Genomic DNA, 22,932 nt, shown 5'->3' with positions numbered 1-22,932 from the left:
GAGTTTTCAGCATTGAATAGTTTTCAGCATTGAATATCTGTCAGTCAGGTTCAGAAGGAATTGCAGGAGCTTATTTTGAAAGGAGTTGTAAAGCAGAGCTGCAGACAGGACTAGATTTCTGATCTTTGTCTCAACGGATGGATGGCAGTGAGTCTTTTTAACACTGATAGTGCAGGTGAAGAGAGACAACACAATGGCCAAGGCATTTAATTAGTGTTTACTAACTCTAAATGAAGCTGAGCTGAGTCACAGATCCCTTCAAAGACAGACGAGCCCTTACTCTCAGAGTTAAAGTGACCATGAAGAATTGACCAAGGTTGTGTCTTAATCTGACTTTCTCCTATTTTACCTCTCCTTATCTTTCTTTTTTCTTTTTCAATTTTTGATGTCTGCATTTCTCTCTTCCTTTACTTTATCCAAGCAGTCTTCTAGTAACAACCTAGAAACACAACCATCTTAGTAACACCCAGGCAACCACCTACTGTGAGTCTCCACCTTATTTTCCACTTGCTTCTCTCTCTCTAATGTCCTCCCATTAGAGGTAATGCCTCATGGCCGCTGGAAGGACAATTTTATTTTCGATGCCCTGATGCTTCTTCTTCTTCTGTCAAGGTGGATAAATCCACACTGCAATGAACCCACTTGATTGCTTTTGTCCACAGCATTTACAGTATTTTCGTGGAACATATATGACTTGCAGAAAAGAGTTTGAGTTCACAAGGAGAGACCTGGCCCTGAAATGACCTTCAGTTTCATCTGAAGTAAAGTCATCAATCATCAGAAAACCAGAACTAGCAGAAGACAAGGGGGAATAAACAAGATCACAAACCAGGCTTATTCAGATAAATCTTTGTGTGTTATTTATCTATTTCCTTGCTTATGTAAAATCCAAGCAAGCACAAAATATTTCATAACAATGTATTACAATATATTACATTTAATGTATTTTACATGCAGTTACATAGGCCTTTTTGGTTGAAACGAAAATGACCAAGACCAGACAAGAATTTAAGAAAAGCTACAATTTAGTCAGAAATACATATAAAACATTTTGAAAATACCTAATAAGTATAGGTTTCGTTAAGTAGACTAGGAACATATTTTAGCTACAAAAACTGTGATTGATGTCTATATCTAGAATACTATATAATATTTATATAACAACACAGTATGGTATTAAGTTATACTTTAAAAATGTCCGTGGCTAAATCATTTTGGCAAAGCAAAATTTATATAGAAATTAAATTAAATGTTTTCTGCTATGTTTTGAAAATATGTTTTTTTTACATACAAACAACAACATCTGCCACATTAAAAGAATAATTCACACACACACACACACACACACACACACACACACACACACACACACACACACACACACACACACACAAAATGAATCTTTTTTCAATATTTCCTCATCCAAAAGTCAATGGAATATAGTTGGAATATTGGCAAGTACTTTGACGTTCTTTTTGTCTTTCTTTTTTCCCCTGTCATTTAGGATTTATTTTCATTATGAAAAGAGTGGCCAGGATATTCAAATAAAATCAGTTCAAATGAAATATACAGCTACGGTATATGTGGAGACATACAATGGAACGATAATGGCCGCAGGACCATAGTTACATATGTACATATAAATATATAAACTCATAATATTAGATGTATTATCATATAAATCAAAATTGTGTCTTTCCTCAAGCAGCTTTTCAGTCCTGTAACTAATCAGAGGACAACAGTGAGGGAGAGATGTTATAAACTTCATGAGAGCTCAACTGTAATTCTCTTAATACATATAACAGATTCATATTCAGCTCAGTTAAGGTGAAACCACCCTGACGAGCCCCCAAAACATTGAACGTGAACTAGCACAAGGTCGAATGGAAACTAAAACAGGATCGACCTCCGTTTGCTGTTCATTTTCTGCTGCTCTGAAATGGCAAGACAGAATCAGAGTAATAGTACTTTATTTCCCCAGAGGCCATAATGCAGACACAACGGCCCATGATACAAGGCAGACCTGAGACAGGATTACAGTTAAAGAATGTGAGCGAGAAAATGTTGTTGCTATTTAGAACAACACAAAGAGCTCTATCTGTGTGCAGAGTAATCACAACCTCACTTGCTCATGAAAATACATACTGAACACCTTAGTAATCTGCAATGGTCTATTAACAACCCAGAACACAGCCAAAACCCTAGCAACCACACAGCATATCAGCATCGTAGCAACTGCATAGCAACATGCTAAAAAACAACTGCATTTTGCAGTTTGTTAATGGCCTATTAACAAACCGAAACAATTTAACAACTACATAGGAACACCCTAACAACTACTCAGCAATATTCTAAAAATGATTCAGAACACCTTAAGTGAATAGCAATGGCCCATCAATAACCCAAAACACCATCGCAACCACATAGCAACATGCATAGCAATTGTCTATCAACACACCAGAACAGTCTAGTAACTGCCTTAAACAAAAAAAAACAACAACAACAACTGAAAACCATTCTGAATATGTTGTATTTAATGCATTTTAATGTAAAGCAAAATTTTGAATAACATAATCTAATTACAGTACATATACTTATTTTTTTTTAAACCTGATTATGTAATCCAGATTACATGTAATCAGTTACTATCCAGCACTGTATATGAGCAAGCGGAAAGAGTCAGTCATTTTGAAACACAATGCTTCATTTTTTTTTCGCTCTATATTTGTTGCGTGAGGAATAGCTGGCGTGAATAGCATGTAATATTTCACATCTGTGCCAAATTCAGATTTTTGAATTAGCTCAAGAGCATCAAATCACATTTTCGGATATAAAAACATACAGCAGTGATTTGAAATGCCCTTCATTTGTCTTATCTGTTGCAGTTGCGTCCAGCGAGACCTTTGCATATGGCAGAGTTTCTTTTGGCCCCCACACACACGTGATCCAGCAGTGCTTAAAGTAATCAGTCTGTAATCAGTCTCTGTGAGTTATTACCTTGTGTTCATAAATTGCGCAACGCTTTGCCCAAAAACTAAAGTTACACAAGCAATCTGGACTGCCCTGTAATGGAACAGTTGGTATGCCAACTAATCCAGGCAAAACTCTGGCTTAAAGCAAAACGGAGGAAATAAAAGGAATGTCAGCTTTAATTTGGTTAACTTATATAATGACCTCACTGCGAAATGTGCTACGCTGTATAGTCTTCATATGAATGCTGCCCATTAGCAGGAAGTTCCCTGTGCACAGATTTTCCAGTTGTGAATCATCAGTTTTGTTGTAAAATAGTCCACAACCATCTGATTCTGAATTTTCCCTTGAATTTGGTGAGACCAGATTTAAAATCATCATGTGCAACATGGGAAATTTTGGGGATTTAAGCCTCACACACACACATACACACACCATCACAGTAGGATGGCAGGGTAGCAGGTGGATGTGGTCTGGATTTCATTAATTCACAGTTTTCATTGATTGTGCATATCGTCTTATGTCCACGATGAACACACAACTGTCCGGCATGCACAAATCTTCATCGCCATCATCATTAACTTTATTTTCCTCTCTAAATCAGTTCTCTGCAGCTGAGAAAAACCTGAAAGGACTGTAAAGAGAATGAAATCTGATTTGACATGCCCATATTGAAAGAAAAATATTGCTTAATTATTGTGTTTTATCACTTTAAGTGACGTCACTTAAACCATAAAGTTTAGACAGGGTCTATAAAGTTGACTTTTTTACATTTCTCGCAGATGATATCAGAGCACTCACAAGAAAAGCTTTATTTTGAGAAAACGATCAGTTCAGGGCCAGTGCTTCCAGTGTTAATAGGGAGCGGTTCTCTCATGGTTGAAAGAACCAGATGAAAGCAGGTTTTTAAAGACCTGAAAAGATTAGTTAGCCATATCTCAAGCTGTTTTATCAACATTTCTTACTTCAGATTCAAAATGCCCCTGTTTTGGCAGTGGATTTAGAGCCTGCAACCAGATTTACAGGTTGACAGTCTTGAATTTAAAATAGCTATTTGAGTCTTGCTATAGGGCTGACAGTATAATGTAGGCCACCATGTGACTGCAGAAATTTGTCAGCTGGCAGAGATTTGGCTATACTGTTTATACTGTGGTCACTTACCTTCAATCTGTTGTCATCTCCTACACCACAGTTAAAATTACAGCACTTTCTCTTAAGACACATTTTAAAAATCTCTCCCCAATATACTGCTTGCTTGATTATATCCTGTCTATACCTTAAGTGTTGGTACTGGTATGATAAAATTAAATAATAATAAAAAATAAATAATATTATAAATAAATAAATAAATAAATAAATATCCAAATAAATAAATAAATAAATAAAGAGGCATTACCACAGTCAATAAAATGTAGCTTATTTTTACTAAATTTGCAGGAAAATAACTATAATAGGGCTTTTGGTTACCATAATACAAAATATATATATACAGTTTTGTCATAAAACTCCCATTTATCATGAGATTTTAACCACAGAGAAGTTAGTCTTTCGTAATATAATTATGATTGTCAGTCCAGTCAGAACTGTTTTATAATATTAGTTATATTGTTTAGAGACTTTTCTTTTTAATCTGTTACATAATGAGAACTTTTGTTCAAATAATCATCTTTTGGTTTGCAGACATCAAGTAAAAAGAGAAAAGAGTCAAATGAGATTAAACACCCTTGAAAAAAAAAATAATAATAATAAAAAAAAAAAAAAAAATAAGAAATGCGTAACCCACTTGGCTATTAAAATATAAAAAAATTTTTTTGTTAAATTTCCAGGAAAATATCTAATATAATACAAAATGTGTGTGTGTGTGTGTGTGTGTGTGTGTGTGTGTGTAATGATGCACGATTTTGTCATACCACAAACCCCTATTATACATGATATTTTATAGACAGTCTTAATAACCACAGGGATGTTAGTCTTCCATAATATAATTGCCATTTCAGTTCACCTCATAATAAAACATGCCCTTCCCAAATGCTTTACATAACCCTGATTTGCATCTACAACATCATGTTCAATGGTATTCCTTTGGCACGCTTTCAGTCTGGAGGCATATCGGAGCAGCGCATTATGGCAGTGCGTCCGCGTCCGCGACACGCTTGGAGAGCCACGGGGACGCGGGCCGCGCTCAATCCCGACAGTAGATGGCAGCAGCCCAAGAAAGCTGATCCTGTCCGGTTCACCACTGCTCTGCCTCTCAGTTGTGCAGCAGCACTCGGACTGGAGGCAGCGGTGGTTTGAGGGACGTCCAATGAAACAGAAGAGCCGCAAGCTGCTCCTTTCGACTTTTACGCGTAGCCTGTCCTCCGCACCCGGAGACAGCACGTTCTGAAACCGCCATGGAAGACAAATCCAATTCGTTCTCGAGCAACAAAGAGGAGAAAGCGGATGGGAATAATGTGATCCAGAGGCAAGACTCGATCTTGAAGAACAGCATGGGGAGCCAGAACATGAAAGACCACGGCAACTCAGTGGGTGCAAAGGGGGACCGGGAAGAAACCATGGTCGGGTTTGACGATATAGACGCCGCGTCCAGGCAATACGGGTTTATGCAGCGGCAATTTGGAGCCATGATGCAGCCCGGGGTGAATAAGTTCTCCTTGCGGATGTTCGGGAGTCAGAAAGCTGTGGAGAAAGAGCAGGAGAGAGTGCAGACGGCTGGATATTGGATCATTCACCCCTATAGTGATTTTAGGTAAGGAGTGTGGAAAGTCACCTTCCCACGCACACTCACAGTAAATTTGGCTTCGTGCGCTGCGCGCCGCGTTTGCAGTCATTTAGCGTGGCGTTTCGGAGAACCTGAACGCACGCAATGCCCTTGGCACGAGTAGGGGTGAATGTCATCTCGGTGAATAAACGGCACAGCAGTCATCATGGGACGTCTCCGATCTGCCATCATTGGGCATTTCTTTCTGCTGTTGTGTAAGACGTGTGTGCTGGTGCGCGCAGGGAATGATGCACCACTCTTGTAAACACATAGCTGTTAGTGTCTGCCGTGAGATGAAAAGGAACGAGGGTGGATGCAAGATCACGTCTTGTTTTGAGGCAGAAACACGCGGATTATTCTATTGTGTTATCTCGTGGCTCTGTATGATCCCGTGTGGCTCTCACCAGGTAACAGCCCATGCCAATTTTAGCGCTGGGACAGTTGATCTAAAGCAGTTTAACGCTAATCGCGTTAGTCAGGTAAATGGAGGGGATTTTCAAACCCAATGCCCCCCACGAGAACGTTTCATGCACAACTTGACTAGCAGATCCTCTTCAAATTAGACTACTACGAACAAAAAAAATTGACAATGTAACACTAGGTTATTGTTAAATAGCTTGTTAGGAAAGGCATTATTACACAAGCAACAGCATAATTTCATACTTTTGTTCATCATTTGGAGTTTGTTTGGCCACTTGGAGGTTAGAAGTCTCAAGTTAGTTTCTTACCCCATTGCACCAATGTAGACAGCAAACAGACAGACAGACAGACAGACAGACAGACAGACAGACAGATAGATAGATAGATAGATAGATAGGTTGACAGATGGATGGATAAATGAATATATACCGCAAAAATGTCAGGTTTATAGCAGTGGGTTATCTCACCATATATGATGAAACATTATATATTAATTTTTTTTACAGTATAAATATTTTCTGTAAAAAAATAAATAATGTTTTTAATTTGTAAAAAATATACACTGCCTTATATATGGTAAACCGGACTTTCACAGAATCCTTTTTGTGCATAAACCACCATGTTTCTTTCTTATTTTTATTTATTATAGTTGTTGGAGAGGCTAATTTTGATGAACTTTGAGTCATCATTTCAATTGAACAACCTGAGTCATTTTCTGTACACTTTACAGTATCAAACTTTTCACTTAGAAAGTAACAAAAGATATTAATAGCTCAAATAGGTTAGAAACATTATCAAGTCTGATCATTAGTTTCAGCCCATAACGCTCTCCATGGTGCTGAAAGCAGCTTCACACTGTTCATGATTGTGGAGAACTCTATCCCATACAGGGTCATTAACTGGACTCCCACGTCTCACAGTTTTATTTATCCCATGTACTTGATTGACTTTGCTTTGATAAAAATCAACTCAGATGTTGTACTCCCAAGGCACCACCTAACTATTATATATATATATATATATTATATATATATATATATATATATAATATATATATATATATATATAATATATATATATATAATAAATATATAGAACCCATACTTTTTTACATGTCAATATACTGCTTAAAAACTGCTTAAAATATTATTATAATTATTACAGTAAACACATAATATTATAATGTTATTATGATTAACTAAAACTAAAACCTTAAAAAAAAAATTCATTGCATGAAATAAAATGTAACTGAAATATAATAAGATTTTAAAAAACTTCTAATTTAATTTAGTTTAACTATATGTACTAAAATAACAAAAAGAAAAAAATTATAAAAACAGTAGAGACATAAAAAAAATGACATGCACACAACAAAATTACTAAAACTTGAAATAAAACAGAAAAGAAAATTTAAAAACAAAAACTATTTAGAAATAATAATACTATAACTATAACCATATCTCGATGATACTAAAATAACACTATTAGAATAACTAAATTTCTTTTCTTGTTTAAACTAAATACTAAATAAAGTCAACACCATGTAAAAACAAACAAACAACAACAACAAAAAAAAAACACTTTTATATTTCTTAATAAATTGCCAGTTTCCCATGCTTGATGGAGAATGCAAAATGGAAACGTCTGTTCAATAGTGAAATTGGGTTCCACCGTGTTACTTTGTGCAATCAGTCAAGTCATAATTAATAAACATTAATTGCCTGAGCAAGTCCAAAGCTAATTTCTCAAGTACACAAACATATCCATTATTTTTGAAGTTACAGAGGTCAGCCAATACTGTACAATATGAATGACCCATTATGTCTGCTGGAAGTCCATTTCTACTGCAACTACTATTTGACATTTAGCTGATGTTTTTATGCGATGCTCACAGTACACAGATTGTGTACGTGAAGTACTCACATAGTTCACGGATTTAATCCTACAACCTTTCAGGTCTTTAACCACTAGGCTGCGCCACTCCTAAAACAGATCAAAACTGTTTGTGTAAAGCCCTCCAACATCAGAGCAGGGATGAGAGAAGGTGAGATCGGATTAGATGTTCAACACACACTGAACGAGATTAACATTGCTCTGAACCCTGTGATGTAACGCGGTTGACCTTTCTGCCATAATGTACAAAGGACGCCGCTGCTTAGCAATCATATGCATATTGTACAATATAAAAACGTATTAAGGGGGTAAACTTAAAAACTTAAGTGAAAATTAGAAATGTTCCCTTGGCAACTAACTGAAATAAAATAAGTTAAAGTATTATAATTACAAAAACAGAAAAAAACTAAAACGAAACATTGATAATTTATATAAAAAGTTATAAAAATTAAAAAGTGCATACCAAAATGACAAACTAAAACTTAAACAAATTAAAAAATGTTCACAAAAATAAGAAATTTCACCTTGGAAACTGAAATAAAATAAGTTAAAGCTTAAGTTAAAGTTTAAACAAAAACGAATAAAAATCACAAAAGCACGTAACAAACGACTAAAATTTAAACTAAAATTTGCATTAAAACTTAAACTTAAAAAGCTTAAATGAAAATTAGAAATGTTGCCTTGGAAACTAACACAAACAAATAAGTTTAAGCACTAAAATTAAAATTAAACAAATCAAAATTAAGCAAAACAGTAATAATTCAAACAAAAACTAATAAAAATGACGAAGCACATCACTACTTAAACTAAAATTTACATAAAAGCTGAAAATATTAAAATAAAAGCTAATTCTTTACATATAACAGCATATAAATAATACTACAATATATAAGCAATGCTAAAATAACATAGTCTCTATTTTATTAAATTAATTTGGTGCTAGCTACTTCATAGCATTCTTAGATGGCCATGCTTCAATTCTGCACACAATATTGAGCCTTTGATCACACTTGCCAAATAGGCTTTACATCAAAGGGAAAACCAGAAAAGGAGAAAACAGGTGAGAAAGAGAAAATAGAAGATACGAAGAGGGGGACGGTGGACGGAAAGTAAAATAGAGTCAATAGGAGGATGACAGTGGTTATTGCTTCTAAAGGACAAAAGCCTGAACCGTGTGATTCCAGCAACACTTGGCAGACTTCGGTATCGTCTGCTCATTTACAATGGCTTTCCTTTCTCACCCACACAGGGAACTGCTCTTTTGTTTCTAAGCTTTTTACCAGTTAATTTTGTGAAATTGGCTAATTTTCTTCCAATAACGTCCCAGCCGTGAACTGAAAATGCTAGAATCAGAAACACCACACGAGTGACAACAGCATTCACATGTGCTGTTTTGGTTCTGAAGCATTAGGAAACTCAATATCTCAATGTGGTCCTTTAAAGATTAATAGGAGGTTAGTAAGATTCATTATTCATTGTTTTTAGAAAGGGCTCATGCTTGACTTGATGTGGCCTGAGATCTTTTGTCATCGGCTTTTATCATGCGTGACTCAGTCGAATGTTTCTTTCATCGGTCCTCCATATTGCATGTCATCTGTCTCTTGCTTTCCCTGTTTGTCCAGCCTATTGCTGTGGTCACAATTCTTCACTGGAGAAAGGAAAATCTATTGAAAATCTTCAGACGTGACTGACGTCACCTTCCCAGAATTCCTTCACCATTTTCCTTCACTTTTTTTTTTTTTTTTTTTTTTTTTTTTTTTTTTTTTTTTTTTTAGTGGCAGGATTTATCAGGTAACGGATAAGCTCGGGTCAAATCTCTGGCTTATAAATTAATCACACAGGTTGTGGAAAAGCAGGATTTGTATGTGAGCAGATTCCTTCTCCCTATCAAACGGCCTCTGATTTCTAAACCCAGATTAACCTCTATTTTTAGGGGCATGCAAGTTTGTCTTGCATTATTGATGCATTTTGCTGTTGCTTTTTGGAGGCTTGTTTCAAAGACATGTCCCAAAGTCTAATGAAGGTCTTTGCAAGTGCATGTCTCACTTCTTCCAAATTGACGCCCCTTGGTACTCTTTAAATAGCCAAAGTCTGTATTTTTTTTTCTCGCATACAATGCTGAAGAACGCCCAATTTATGAATGCAGTGTGACTGCAGAGCTCTGCAAACAGGCCACAGTTAAGAGAAATCTGTCTCTTTATAAATAATTATGTGATCTATCTATCTATCTATCTATCTATCTATCTATCTATCTATCTATCTATCTATCTATCTATCTATCTATCTATCTATCTATCTATCTATCTATCTATCTATCTATCTATCTATCTATCTATCTATCTATCTATCTATCTAAGTTTTCAGACAGGAGTAGCAATATTCCAAATTGTTCATTTGAGTCAGATCTTTTCAGTGACTCAGTTGATTGAGTTCATAAAACCAGTGATTAGTGGAGTGATTAGTTCACAGTCCAGACTGATTCAGTTCTTAATTTCAACTCACTGATTCAGTTGTTAAGTTAACAGCTCACCGTTAGGAAGATGATCAATGAAAAAAAACCTTAATGTTTTTAAATTTCTCATACACAGCTATCAAATGACTTCAGAACAAAAAAAAATTATTTTGGAGCTTGACAGCCTGATGAAATGACATGAGGATAATAAATAAAAGAATTTTAATTTTTGTGCATATTATTCCTTTAAAACCCCCCATTCCACACTGAGGTGAAGTTGCAGCTGCTGTAGAGAGACAGAAAAGTGCTTTTGAGCATATAGAAGCATTGTGTCTGGGTCATGTCCCCTATGCTTGTCTTTAGTATTCACCAGCAGGACAGATGGTCACATGGCAACCATCCCACCTCTGACAATACAGCCTGTCTGTCATTCGGTTGTCAAGGCTACAGTTACAAAAGCAAAACGGCCTGTCAAACCTCTCTCAATATGAGTACTCAATATACCTTCACATGCAATTCATGCACAATCCCAGCTATTCTACAACCAACAGCAGAAGCAAACAAATAATTAATTCTTTCATCTTTTTACAGCTCCCAAAAGTAAAAATAACCAAGGTGGATATTATTAACCAAAGATGCCTGTTTGGACCGAAGCACAGAAAATTATTTAATATTGGATCGGTAGATATTTATAAAGCAAGGCCGTTCTCAGCTTTTCTCATTCGCTCAGATCCATTACAGCCAAGTGCATCGGCCTCATCTGAGGCACCAGTCAGGGGTTTTTAGCATGAGATAGGATTCTTGAAAGCATCTATTTTAGTTCATGGATGTATGCCGTTATCAGCAGCCAGGACATTTTGTATGGTTCTCTAGGCCAGCCCGGCGCCTATCAAAATACGTCTGCCTTTGGTTTTTACAAGACACAGGCGCTACATTAATGCAATTATAGTATGTGTGCATGTGTATATACAATACACTGACCTCTGAACATTTCAGCGTTGCAAAAAAAATCTCTTCTGTTGTCTGCTGGACTCCTATCAGAGAGCTGACTCATGTCTGCTCAAGGCAGATATAAAACCGGTCTATTTTTCACTTTTGTGCTGAGGAAGATTTCTTCACATTAGGTGGCATGAGTAATACCACCAATGTAGCAGTGTTCACTAATTACTTGACTTGTGTTTGGTTTGGCTTGTTGTCAAACATGCTTGTGAACGACAATGGAAGTCTGTAACCTGTGCTAAATAGACATTGAGAAGAAGATTGAATGACTAAAAATAATATAATTAAGGAATACTTACAAAAACAAACAGGGTTATTTTGACAATCGAATAAGTATACAAAAACATTTTTCTGTTTTTTCCCCTTATATTGGGAATTAGTTAAATAAGCAGACAGTCCAAATTCTACTGTTTTGTCCTTCATTTCTTTGCATGTCTATTCAACACTGGGTGTCTTGTTATGTAACACTGAAGGTTCGAAATCATAATGCGATTCTTCTCACTGTACGAGCTGTGCGCTGCATCTTCTGCCAAGCAACTGAAAACCTCTCTCGAGTATAGTGCTCTGGTGAAGAGAGAGAATGAAGGACATACTGAGACTGCAGAGTATCACAAATCACATTTTATAATAATTTTGTGAGCTTTTCAACATGTAAATTGAAAGTTTCACATAATGTTTATATAACATCAGCTAAGCAATAAGAATATGGTCTAGTGTTTTACTGTAGGCTGACAAACAAAACGTTGGTGTAGCAGTCAAGTGATAAATGATCATAATTGATAATGCTGATATTTTTTATAATATTTTAGATGTCTATATCACTCAAAAGTTTGTGATTGGCAAGATTTTTAAATGTCTCTTATACGCACCAAGTCTGCATTTATTTGCCCAATACAGTACACGAATACAGTAAAAACAGTAAAATATTAACACAATTTAAGAGAACCATTTTAAATGTATTTATATTTATATTACATTTATTTACTCTTGTGATCCAGCTTGTGGATATTGGTTTCAGCTAGCTAGCTGCCAATGCACATTAATAAAGTGCACATTGTGTAATTGCTGGGCCCATCAGTCTGCTAGTTGTACTAAAGCAACAAACACCTCCCAACAGCCGCCGCGATTCCATTCACCCCTATGGTGGCTCCATTCACATATTTTCAAAACACAAGCTAATTCCTGAGGGTTCAAGTGCTGCTGGCTCAGCAATAACAGCCCTGTACCTTTAATTACCTTTCTGCGGATTGAACAAGCAAAGCAGAATGTCGCACACAGACAGTTGTAAACACATACAATTCTCACATAAGAAAGGGAAACCCTCTCATGTTACAATCTCCCTCTTGCCTTTTTGGTCCTGTGGCTCTTTGCCTCCTCATCCAGAGAGCAAAGCGCGAGCTGTGCTGTGCTGTCACAGGGTGGCAATCCTGCAGGAAGTGTTGGTGGTGATATCAAAAGCGACAGGGAAATGAGCTGTAGTGCATCATGTGTGGACTGCAGGCGCGAGCTGTACTGATCGCTGAAGGAAGTCTGTTAGACAGGACCCAGAGAAACATCACATATATCTGAGGGCTGTCGCAATGAGGGCATTCCAGCAGAAAAGAGCAGGAATTTAATCTTGCCAGTACTGCTACATCATCTTCATACTGAACAGGGCTAGCATTTTTTTGCTGTTGGGAACAGAATCAAGATAGGAGAGAACGTGAAAGTGCTTTTGAAGTAGTTGTAAAGTCAATTCATGGGTAAAACTTTGATAGATCAGGTAATGGAAATGAGTCATAAGATTGACCGGAAATACACTCATATCTGCTGAAAAAACTTGTAAATGTTGTGTTTTGGATGCTGGTCTTCAGAATGAGATGCTGATTTAATAAATGACCTTTTGTGGATCAGAATACAGTAACACTTCATTTCCTATAATGCATTTTACTGTGTTAAATTGACGTTCAGTAAACTCCACTTCCTGTCATTCTAATTCATATTTCAACTCAACTTCTTGTGCGGTGTGGCCAAATCAATTTAAATCTGCACTCACGAACTGAAAGGGAACCCTTTTTTCAATTCTAATTTTGCTCAATGCTGTTAAGCTGGGAGAAAAAACGGTTTTGCCTTCAAGTGGTCCCACTTTAACACGTCATTTTCTGTCTCCACTGCAGGTTCTACTGGGACTTGATAATGCTCATCATGATGATGGGGAATCTAATTATCATTCCTGTGGGAATTACCTTCTTTTCTGAGCAAACTACCACCAGCTGGCTCATCTTCAACGTGGCCTCGGACACCATCTTCCTGGTGGACCTGGTCATGAACTTCAGAACTGGAATTGTGAACGAGGAGAGCTCAGAGATCATCCTGGACCCAAAGGTCATTAAGATGAACTACCTGAAGAGTTGGTTCGTGGTAGACTTCCTGTCCTCCATCCCGGTGGATTATATCTTTCTAATAGTAGAGAAAGGCTTTGATTCTGAGGTCTACAAGACGGCCAGAGCACTGCGTATCGTACGCTTCACCAAAATCCTCAGCTTGCTTCGTCTTCTCAGGCTTTCACGGCTCATCAGATACATCCACCAGTGGGAGGAGGTGAGGGGACAGTGTGTGTGTGAGTGTGTGAGTGAACAAACTATGACACAGATGGCCTTTAGTAACAGGTATTGGATTTGTTAGCTTCCAGTATGAACAAGAAGAGATGTTGTGCATGTTTAGGTGTGTGTTCATGACACAATCGACCCAAGGTGCTTTGAGCTCAGGTGTTGTTCTGCTGCACGCACCCCTCTCCAAGACCTCTGACACACACTCTTTAGAGGTGGAGAGACTTATTTGGGGGTTAAGGTTAGCATATCTGCTGCTAGCCCTCGGCGACACCTCAAAAGCCGCATTAGGGAGCGAGAGCAGATAGAGCAACTGACCTCTTCAGTGCTGCGAGAGCAGTTGAGAAAAACTATTAACTGCCTCGGCATTCATGCTAGAGCACTTCACTCCCACCCCCGTCTCAGACACCCTAAGCTAAAATACAAAGCATTAATCTTCTCATGACACATGCGGTTTGCAAGCCCTCCCCAACTGGCCATTTTCACAAGAGCGTTGTTGCACTTTAAGGTCATTTTCGTCAGAAAAACATTGCATGTTTCTGCTTCCCACCTGCTATTATACCCAGCCAATTGTACAGTAAATTACAGCTTATGTTATAAAAGTTAACCCAACTCAGAAAACCCTTTCTCGTTGTTCCATAATAAAACAGATATGGTTAGCATATGTTTCCAAGGTTAAAAATGCAACATCAGGGGTTTTGAGGAGGTTTGGAAGCTATGTACAATGGAGAAGGAAGAGATTGCTCTTTGTTTTGGTGCCCTGCAGTCATTAAACTCTTAAAGCCAGTTTGTCTTCCTCTTCAGCTGGCAGACACCCAAGTCTGGACTGGTAGAGAGCAGAGTCTACATTTTCTGATCTTACCTAATTGAAATACAGATGTAGCTCTCAGGAAGAGTAAAACAAATGAATGTGGCTGACAGTAATCACGGGTGATTCATTACTATTGTTTTCTGTGATCTACCATTGGATTAGTTAAGACAGGAACTCCATTAACATTTTTCTTTACGCTTGTGCAGAGAGAAAACAAATCCATTGCCAAAAACAGCTACTGCTAAAAACATAGTCCAAAACTCACCATCATGATGCTAAGATGTTGTGTGATTGCCAGACTGTTGCTATGTGGCTTATAAGGTGTTCTAAGTGTTTTTTAGTATGTTGCTATGTGGTTTCTAGCATTTCAAGGGTATTTAAAAGAGCCCACTGAAATCAATGTAAACCTAGGGGATTTCCACATTGTAAAAACGCGCAGCTGGCGACATCTCTGCAAAATGATAATATGTTGATTCTTGCATGTTACATTGCCTGCACGTACTACTACTACGAGTGGAAGTTCGGAAAGGAAGTGTCCGGTGAGAGACACTGAAAGGTTAAGTGAAGTAAAGTGACATGACGTGTAGCTGAGTATGGTGTCCCATACTTGGAATTTGTGCTCTGCATTTAACACATGTGAACACTCCTGGAGCAGCGGTGTCCTTGGAGCAGTTGGGGGTTCAGTGCTTTGCTTAGTGCCTCACCTAGTTGGTACCAGCAATCCTTGCCGGTACTCAAACCTGAGACCTTTGGGTTACAAGTCTGACATCAAGTCTTTAACCATTAGGCCACAAATGACCCTTAATGCTCTGTCGCTCTGATAATGTTAAGAAAACCAAACATGAGCTAAAAACATATTTGCTAAAGCAACAATACTGTTTTAGCTTTTTACAAATCTTTGAGCTCTTCTATAAAGTGTCGTCACAGGACTCGTACTCGAGTTTTACATCGCAAGTGCAATGCTGTACCAGGTGGACTAACAAGCAAGTTTCCCACATTAGAAAAGCCTAATATATGGAGCTAGTCATGTGACGCCACTGTCAAAATGTGTTCGTTTACAAATCATGCACAATGGTAACAGTTTTGAGGTGATGACATGGTATCATGCAAGGCACTGCGCAAAAATAAGTCTTTATTAAGAATATGAATAGCACATCTCTCCTCAAAGAGCCATGGGGTATCATTCATATCTAAATGCTAATGGTTTGGGGCGACATGCAAAAGTTTAGGGTTAAGTGTGGATTTGAACATTTAACCTGAAATATGACCTAAGTATGACTAAATAATGCAGTAAAATGTACATTTTAAAGTAGTAATCCAGAACCACAGGCTAAAACAGGCCAGAAGCTTTACTAAGCACTTATTTACGGCATCCCCGGAAGCATCCACATTATACACCCCATTTCCCCTCTCATGCTGCACTGATGCATTCTGGAAAATGACAATCAGCCCTGTCTCTCCCTGTCTTCCTTTCTGACATCTCATGCTGTTTCTTTATTGCAAAGCAATATATAAATAACAAGGTGCTACTTGCATATTTATCTATATATATAACGCATGTTGAATGCATTATTGCATATTATTTCCACACTCAGTTAGCCTTAAGCTTCCCCCCTCTTCTCAGAGAGATATTTTGATTGTCAGGAATAAGCACGTGTTTATTCCCGACCTCGGGTTGCGCTCCTGGCACATGCTGTGATTCCGAGGTTTGCCATCGCTGTCCAAATCCTGCCTTGAGCAGGTCTATGTGCTATATACCGCAGTGTATATGCCTCTGTGGATTTACCGCCATGTTGAATGAAGTCACGGTATCCTGATCCGCTCAAACAGAGCTGTGGCATGAGTTAGCGCATGGATCACGATGCCGCAGTGTGACATGGTGCTTTAATGAAACCTGGAGTGTGAATCAAGAGGTTGACGCAGAGCAGATGTGATGTTCGGTAGAGCTCGAAAGGTTTACAGAAAATGTAGATTATTTTGGGTTGCTCATGCACATGCAATCTCACATCTGTTTCTTACTGTATGCACATGCATATCTCTGATTTCCGGTTTGCTTCCCTTTCTCCATTTCTCTGTCTCATTTCCTTACCTACTGTACTCCATTTTCTTTACATTATCTAGCATTGCTTCTATTTGTTTTCACTTAACCCTGCTTTATCACTCTTTTACTTCTTCTTTCTCTCATGCTTGCACTGAACTGAATGTGGCAATTTACATAACAATGGTTTTATGTACAATTCATTCTCCTTGTGTTTCCTGACTAAGGTCTATTGAACAGAATTCCTTATATCCCTTGGTATAATTTTTCAGGGTTTCAACACTGTAGAAACGATAGGCTACTACTTTCTGGTTTGATTCAGAATAGTGATAGACCAATGTATGGGCCAGGCTAATTATTTTGAGAATATCACATAAAACCCCCTAAAAACATAAAACAGTAATTTTAATGCAACTTAAATAAACAAGAAGTTAACCAATAGCACTTAATTCACAAACTTTAGGAATCTCCTTAAAGACTATCATAGCTGACATGGATAACACAACCACTGAGACAAAATGACATGTTATAGAAGCTTCTCTTTTCTCTTCATGGGGATCATCATCCTTGTTTTATATTCTGTCCCTGAAATGCTCTTAAAAGCTATTCTAATGCTATTTGGATTGGGACAGAGAGGAACAAGCATGTATGGGTGGTATATTAAAAAGAAAGAATAGAAAGAAAAGAGGAAATGAAAAAAAAAAAAAAGGAGGTATTGGATATTCGGTGTGATTTTGGAAAAACAGAGGCAAAATAAACAGACAAGGAAGGGGGAGACAATCGAGCGCTCGAATCCCCAAGTCAATGAGGGTCACATCTGTCCATTTTCTCTCAAACCAGCATTTTGTCTGCTCTGGAGCCCTGATGGTGTGTGTGTGTGTGTGTATCAGTGTAGAACCCACAACAAAACACAGCTGTTCCCTCTCATTGCCCAGCACAGATAACTCCACCAGCTAAACCAGCCATCCACCTATTTTGCAAAGCAGAAATAGTTTTCTTTGTCACAATCTGACTTTATATCTATATTTTATAAACTTTCTCACGATTACCTTTTTATTTTATTTTATTTTTTTATTTTATTTTTTTTGGAACATTAACATACTTCTAATAATGGAACATTAAAATACTGCTAACTGTGTCGTATATAATTTATTCTGCTTAGTATTTTATAAACATACACACACACACACACACGCACACACACACGCACACACACACGCACACGCACATATAATTACGCACACACAGATATATATATAGATAGATAGATAGATAGATAGATAGATAGATAGATAGATGATAGATAGATAGATAGATAGATAGATAGATAGATAGATAGATAGATAGATAGATAGATAGATAGATAGATAGATAGATAGTTAGATAGATAGATATACTGCATATACTTGTCATAATCGTATAAAAATTCCATTATTTTTTTTTTTTTTTTGGATTTGCATTTGTAATCCAAAATTAATATAAAACATCTTAACTATTGGCAGCAGGAACAAAAATTAATATTGTTAATACATAATTATGAACATCCATACTTCATCCATATTTACAGTTCACAACACAAATCTCCCTCCCCAAACTAAGATGCAAAAACAGCTTTCTCAGAAGTTATGATTTCACAACCATAAGCATGTTAATATTCGACTTGCAATATTTGCATATCAATGCATATTCAGTATTTACATGCTTGGCCTGATAAATGACAGTGTTAAGTATGCCAGTATACAGAGGTTTGCCAAGCATTACAGAGCAATTTACATATAGAAGTCTTAAAGGTAAAGTAGGAAAAACAGCCCGTGGAAAGAGGGTGAAAAATTTACATGTAAAGAAAAATTGCAACAGTTTTGGTGTCAGATTTCTTAAACAACATTGTGAGAGGACTTTATAATAAATACTTTAAAAGTGCAGAATATGTCAGAAATAGCTGAAGTGATTAAACCAAAATTTAAATTTTGCTACTAAATGTTGTTATTCAAATGCTAATGACATCATCTGGGTAAGGACAACATGCTTGTTGCTAAAACTTTGGGAATTGACCATATGCTTGTTGTTTAATCTTTTCAGGTACTGCAATAAATGGGCACGCAGCTCTTCTCAGTCGCTTATTAATGAAGAGCACCCCTTTGTTGCAACTCTCGTCCTGTAAGAGGCATGCTGCCACAGCCTCTATTTCAGAAGGACATGCTTCTCCTTTAAGATTAGCTTTCTAATATTCCTTGCTGAATCTGACTTCTTTTATCTTTAATAATGTTGCTAAAATTAAGAACATTAATGATATCTGCATTCGGTTCTGTCCTGTTTACCCTAGTGGGTTATTGCTTCTCTCCCTGCTCATTCATGACAGGCTGCATGGATGAGCAGAGAGTTTTTACCCAGAACAGAATCATATCGCCAATCCAAACTATATGCAAACTGCAAAGTGTCAATCATTTTGATGATAGTGGTCCTGACAGAATTTATTTATTGGGGGTTGCACATAAACCACATCATCCATCCAAACCAAACAGGTCACAGAAGATGGTGAACATCAGTCAGATGATGCTGTCTCTTTAAGCATGCCTCAACCTGGGAGAAATTCAAGCAGAATGATTCATCAGTGAGCTGGTAAATTGATCTAAAAGGGGAAAATCAATCCCACATGCTGAGCTCACGTAAGAGCATAAAGTAAACTGGCAATGTGGCGAAAGACAAGACAGAGTAGGTAACTTTTGGAATGAAACAAAGTCTCAGCTTTCAATTTTGGTCTTTTTTTAAAGAAATTCAAACAATAAACACTGTATTGTGGCTCTTTAATGTGTCGTGACAGATCATTGTAGCACCTCAGTTCAAGCAGCACTTGAACCAATCATCTCTCCCTCTTTACTAGTTATGGCGCAAAATAAACATGAATGAACATCAGGAGGTATCTTGTTTCAACCACAGAAAGACATCAATACACACCATTTTTCAAGTCTACAGACGTTAATCTACTCTTTTGAGCAAAATGGCAAATTCGGGGCTATGATTGGTTGCTTGTCAATTGAACTCCTCAACGAAGGGTCAATTATCAGTCTATTGATTAAAAAAGAAAAATTTTAATAAATATTTTCTAATAGAAATTTAAATCTGTTTAATTAATTTTTAAATGCATAGTTAAAAAACAATAAAATATAAGTAAATAAATCACTTTTTCATGTAAAATAAATGCTAAAAATAATTAAAAATATATATATAATTTAATGATTAAGAAATTAAAATAATACATGAACAACTAAGTTAATAAATAAATAAATAAATAAATTGATTCAGTTTAAAAGCATGCTTGTTTGACAACCGTCTTGGTGCTCTGCATCTCAGAAATACACATTGCATTTAAATGTCACATTCGACGGGTCAATAGCGTCCTTTCTTAAACAAAAGGTCACCAAATCCCAGAGTAAATGTTGCTCCTGAGAAGCGACTACATCACGGTTGGAAACAATGGGCTGGTTCCTGTGTTGTTAGTCAGACTGTTTTGTCATCCACCTGTGTGTTTTTCAAAGCACCTGTGTCTGTTTCTGGTAACTCATACCTTCTCCACAAACGTCCCGCCCCTGCGTGGCACACAGGTGTCAGGAGGCTATGTTAATGCTAGGTGAGGGCAGGTGAGGATATTGCGTGTTTGCCTCCTCAGTGAGATCTTGCATCTGTGCCAAGTATTAGAAGCCAAAGAACAAACAGTTCAGTCACACCTTTAAGACGCAAGAACAGGATGGCTTCTATCACCATCCGATCCCTGAAAGCAGAACACAGCTGAGTCAGCTTGAGCTGGTTATCTTGACAGCAGGAATCCAGTGATTTATGCAGAGTTATTTCCTCTGATTTGGAGGAAGTGTATTTACTTATTTGGTGTGTGCTAAAATAAAATAAAATAAAATAAAATAAAATAAAATAAAATAAAATAAAATAAAATATATAAAATAAAATAAAATAAAATAAAATAAAATAAAATAAATAAAATAAAATAAAATAAAATAAAATAAAATAAAATAAAATAAATATAAATAAATAAAAAAAAATTTTAAAAATAAAATATAATATAATATAATATAATATAAAATAAAATAATATAATAAAATAAAATAAAATAAAAAAATAAAATAAACTTTCTCAGTGGGTGTGTTGAGTATTTGTCTACTGTATTTATTTATTTATCAATGAAAGAATTAATGAAAAAATATGTTTAACTGTGAATTGTTTGTTAAAGTCAAAATGAAAAGATATTCCTGACCCATTTTACTTCCATTTACAATCTTTTATATATATAGTATATATATATATATATATCTATATATATATATATATATATATATATATATATACATACATACACTACTGGTACAATATATACATACACTACTGGTAAAAAGTGTGTAGTAATATTTTTTTTTTTTTTTTTTCATGTTTTCAAAAACAACTTTTATGTCTCTTATGCTCACCAAGGCTACATTTATTTGCTATATTATTTTAGCGTCACATGATCCTTCATTCTAATATGCTGATTTGGTATTAAGTTATTTTCAGTGCTCAAACATTAATAATTGTTCTTATTATCAATGCTAAAAACCGTTTTTTGCTGCTTAACATTTTTGTGTAAAATGTTTCAGGATTATTTGATAAATAGAAAGTTCAAAGTAACAGCATTTATTTGAAATATAAAATATTTACCCCAACCTTTTGAATGGTAATCTATCTAGGTTTCTACAAAAACGAAGCTTTTTACATAAAATAATAATAATAATTATAAAACATTAATTAAATCTTTTAAAAGTATTAAATTCTTCTGTGCTATAACATGAACAAATTAATATAGTTAATAAATATATATTACTAAATATATATTACTAAATATAGTTATTTTAAATTATATATATATATATATATATATATTATATATATATATATATATATATATATATATCAGAAATTGTAATAATTTAATATATATATATATATATATATATAACGATATATATATATATATATATATATATATATATATATAATAATTATTACAATTTCTGATTTATTTTTAATCAAAGGCAGCCTTGATTATTATTATTATTATTAATATTATTATTTTCAATCTTTAGACCAGTAGTGAACATCCAAAAAGCCTCAAGAAAGTCTAAGTCTAAAAGTATTGTTTCCGTTGATGCTAACTTACACAAGCCTCTTGAGCCACCGAATATCCTCATCACTCTGCATGCGTATGCGTGTGTGTGTGTGTGTGTGTGTGTGAAAGCTGTCTGCCTTCCTCGGCAGGCTAAATGCTCTCATCACGCCGCGAGTGTATGTGAGTGGCTGTTTTGGACACATCAGTTCTTTTTAGCAGGAAGTCCGCTTTAATGGTTTGTAAGTCCAATGCAGTCCAGAGAATCTAATCAATGTCTGTAGATGAGATTCATTCTCAAACAACAATGAACACTTATGGTATTGGTAACATGGTATTAGGTATTAGGTATGGTATGATAGGATTTTTTACTATTATAAAGCTTTATATTTATTCATGTTGTACAGACCTCTTAATGCCAGTATCCGCTGAATCTGGTGAATCCCGGAAGGATATGTACAGATCATATTTGATCTCTAAATCAAAGATTATTAAGCTGCAATAAGAGAGAATGAGAAGATCTTATCAGGAAAAAAATTAGATTCAAGATTTTGTGTTTGGAACTATTTACATAACAAATTGGCTCATTTTCACAATATATTTTCTATTATTTTTTTCTTCCAATAAATAAATAAAACAATTAGTAATTAATAAAAATGAATAATCAAAATTTTAAACCACATTTTTTAATACTTTTTTTATGATTTTGACAGACATTTCTTCACAGTTTGGTGTTATTGACTTTTTTTTTATAATTTATTATATTTTATGATATTATAAGATTTTATTTACATATTATCTTGTTAAGAAATTTCAGCAGTCCTTTGGACTCATTAATTATGAAACCTGTTGGC

The 22,932-nt window shown here is 35.8% G+C and overlaps 1 protein-coding gene across 1 annotated transcript in view; it reads left to right on the top strand.

The window, feature by feature from the left end:
• The first annotated feature begins 5,192 nt into the window (after positions 1-5,192).
• Positions 5,193-22,932, top strand: part of LOC109055574 (potassium/sodium hyperpolarization-activated cyclic nucleotide-gated channel 1-like) — an 89,193-nt gene continuing 71,453 nt past the window's right edge. The window contains 2 exon segments of the mRNA XM_042778705.1: positions 5,193-5,719; positions 13,652-14,075. Coding sequence (XP_042634639.1) covers positions 5,364-5,719; positions 13,652-14,075 — 780 coding nt within the window. The 5' untranslated portion in view covers positions 5,193-5,363.

The sequence above is a fragment of the Cyprinus carpio genome, chromosome A21, assembly GCF_018340385.1.
Source record: "Cyprinus carpio isolate SPL01 chromosome A21, ASM1834038v1, whole genome shotgun sequence".
Classification (NCBI taxonomy): Eukaryota; Metazoa; Chordata; class Actinopteri; order Cypriniformes; family Cyprinidae; genus Cyprinus; species Cyprinus carpio.
This window is presented reverse-complemented; position numbering and strand designations above follow the sequence as displayed.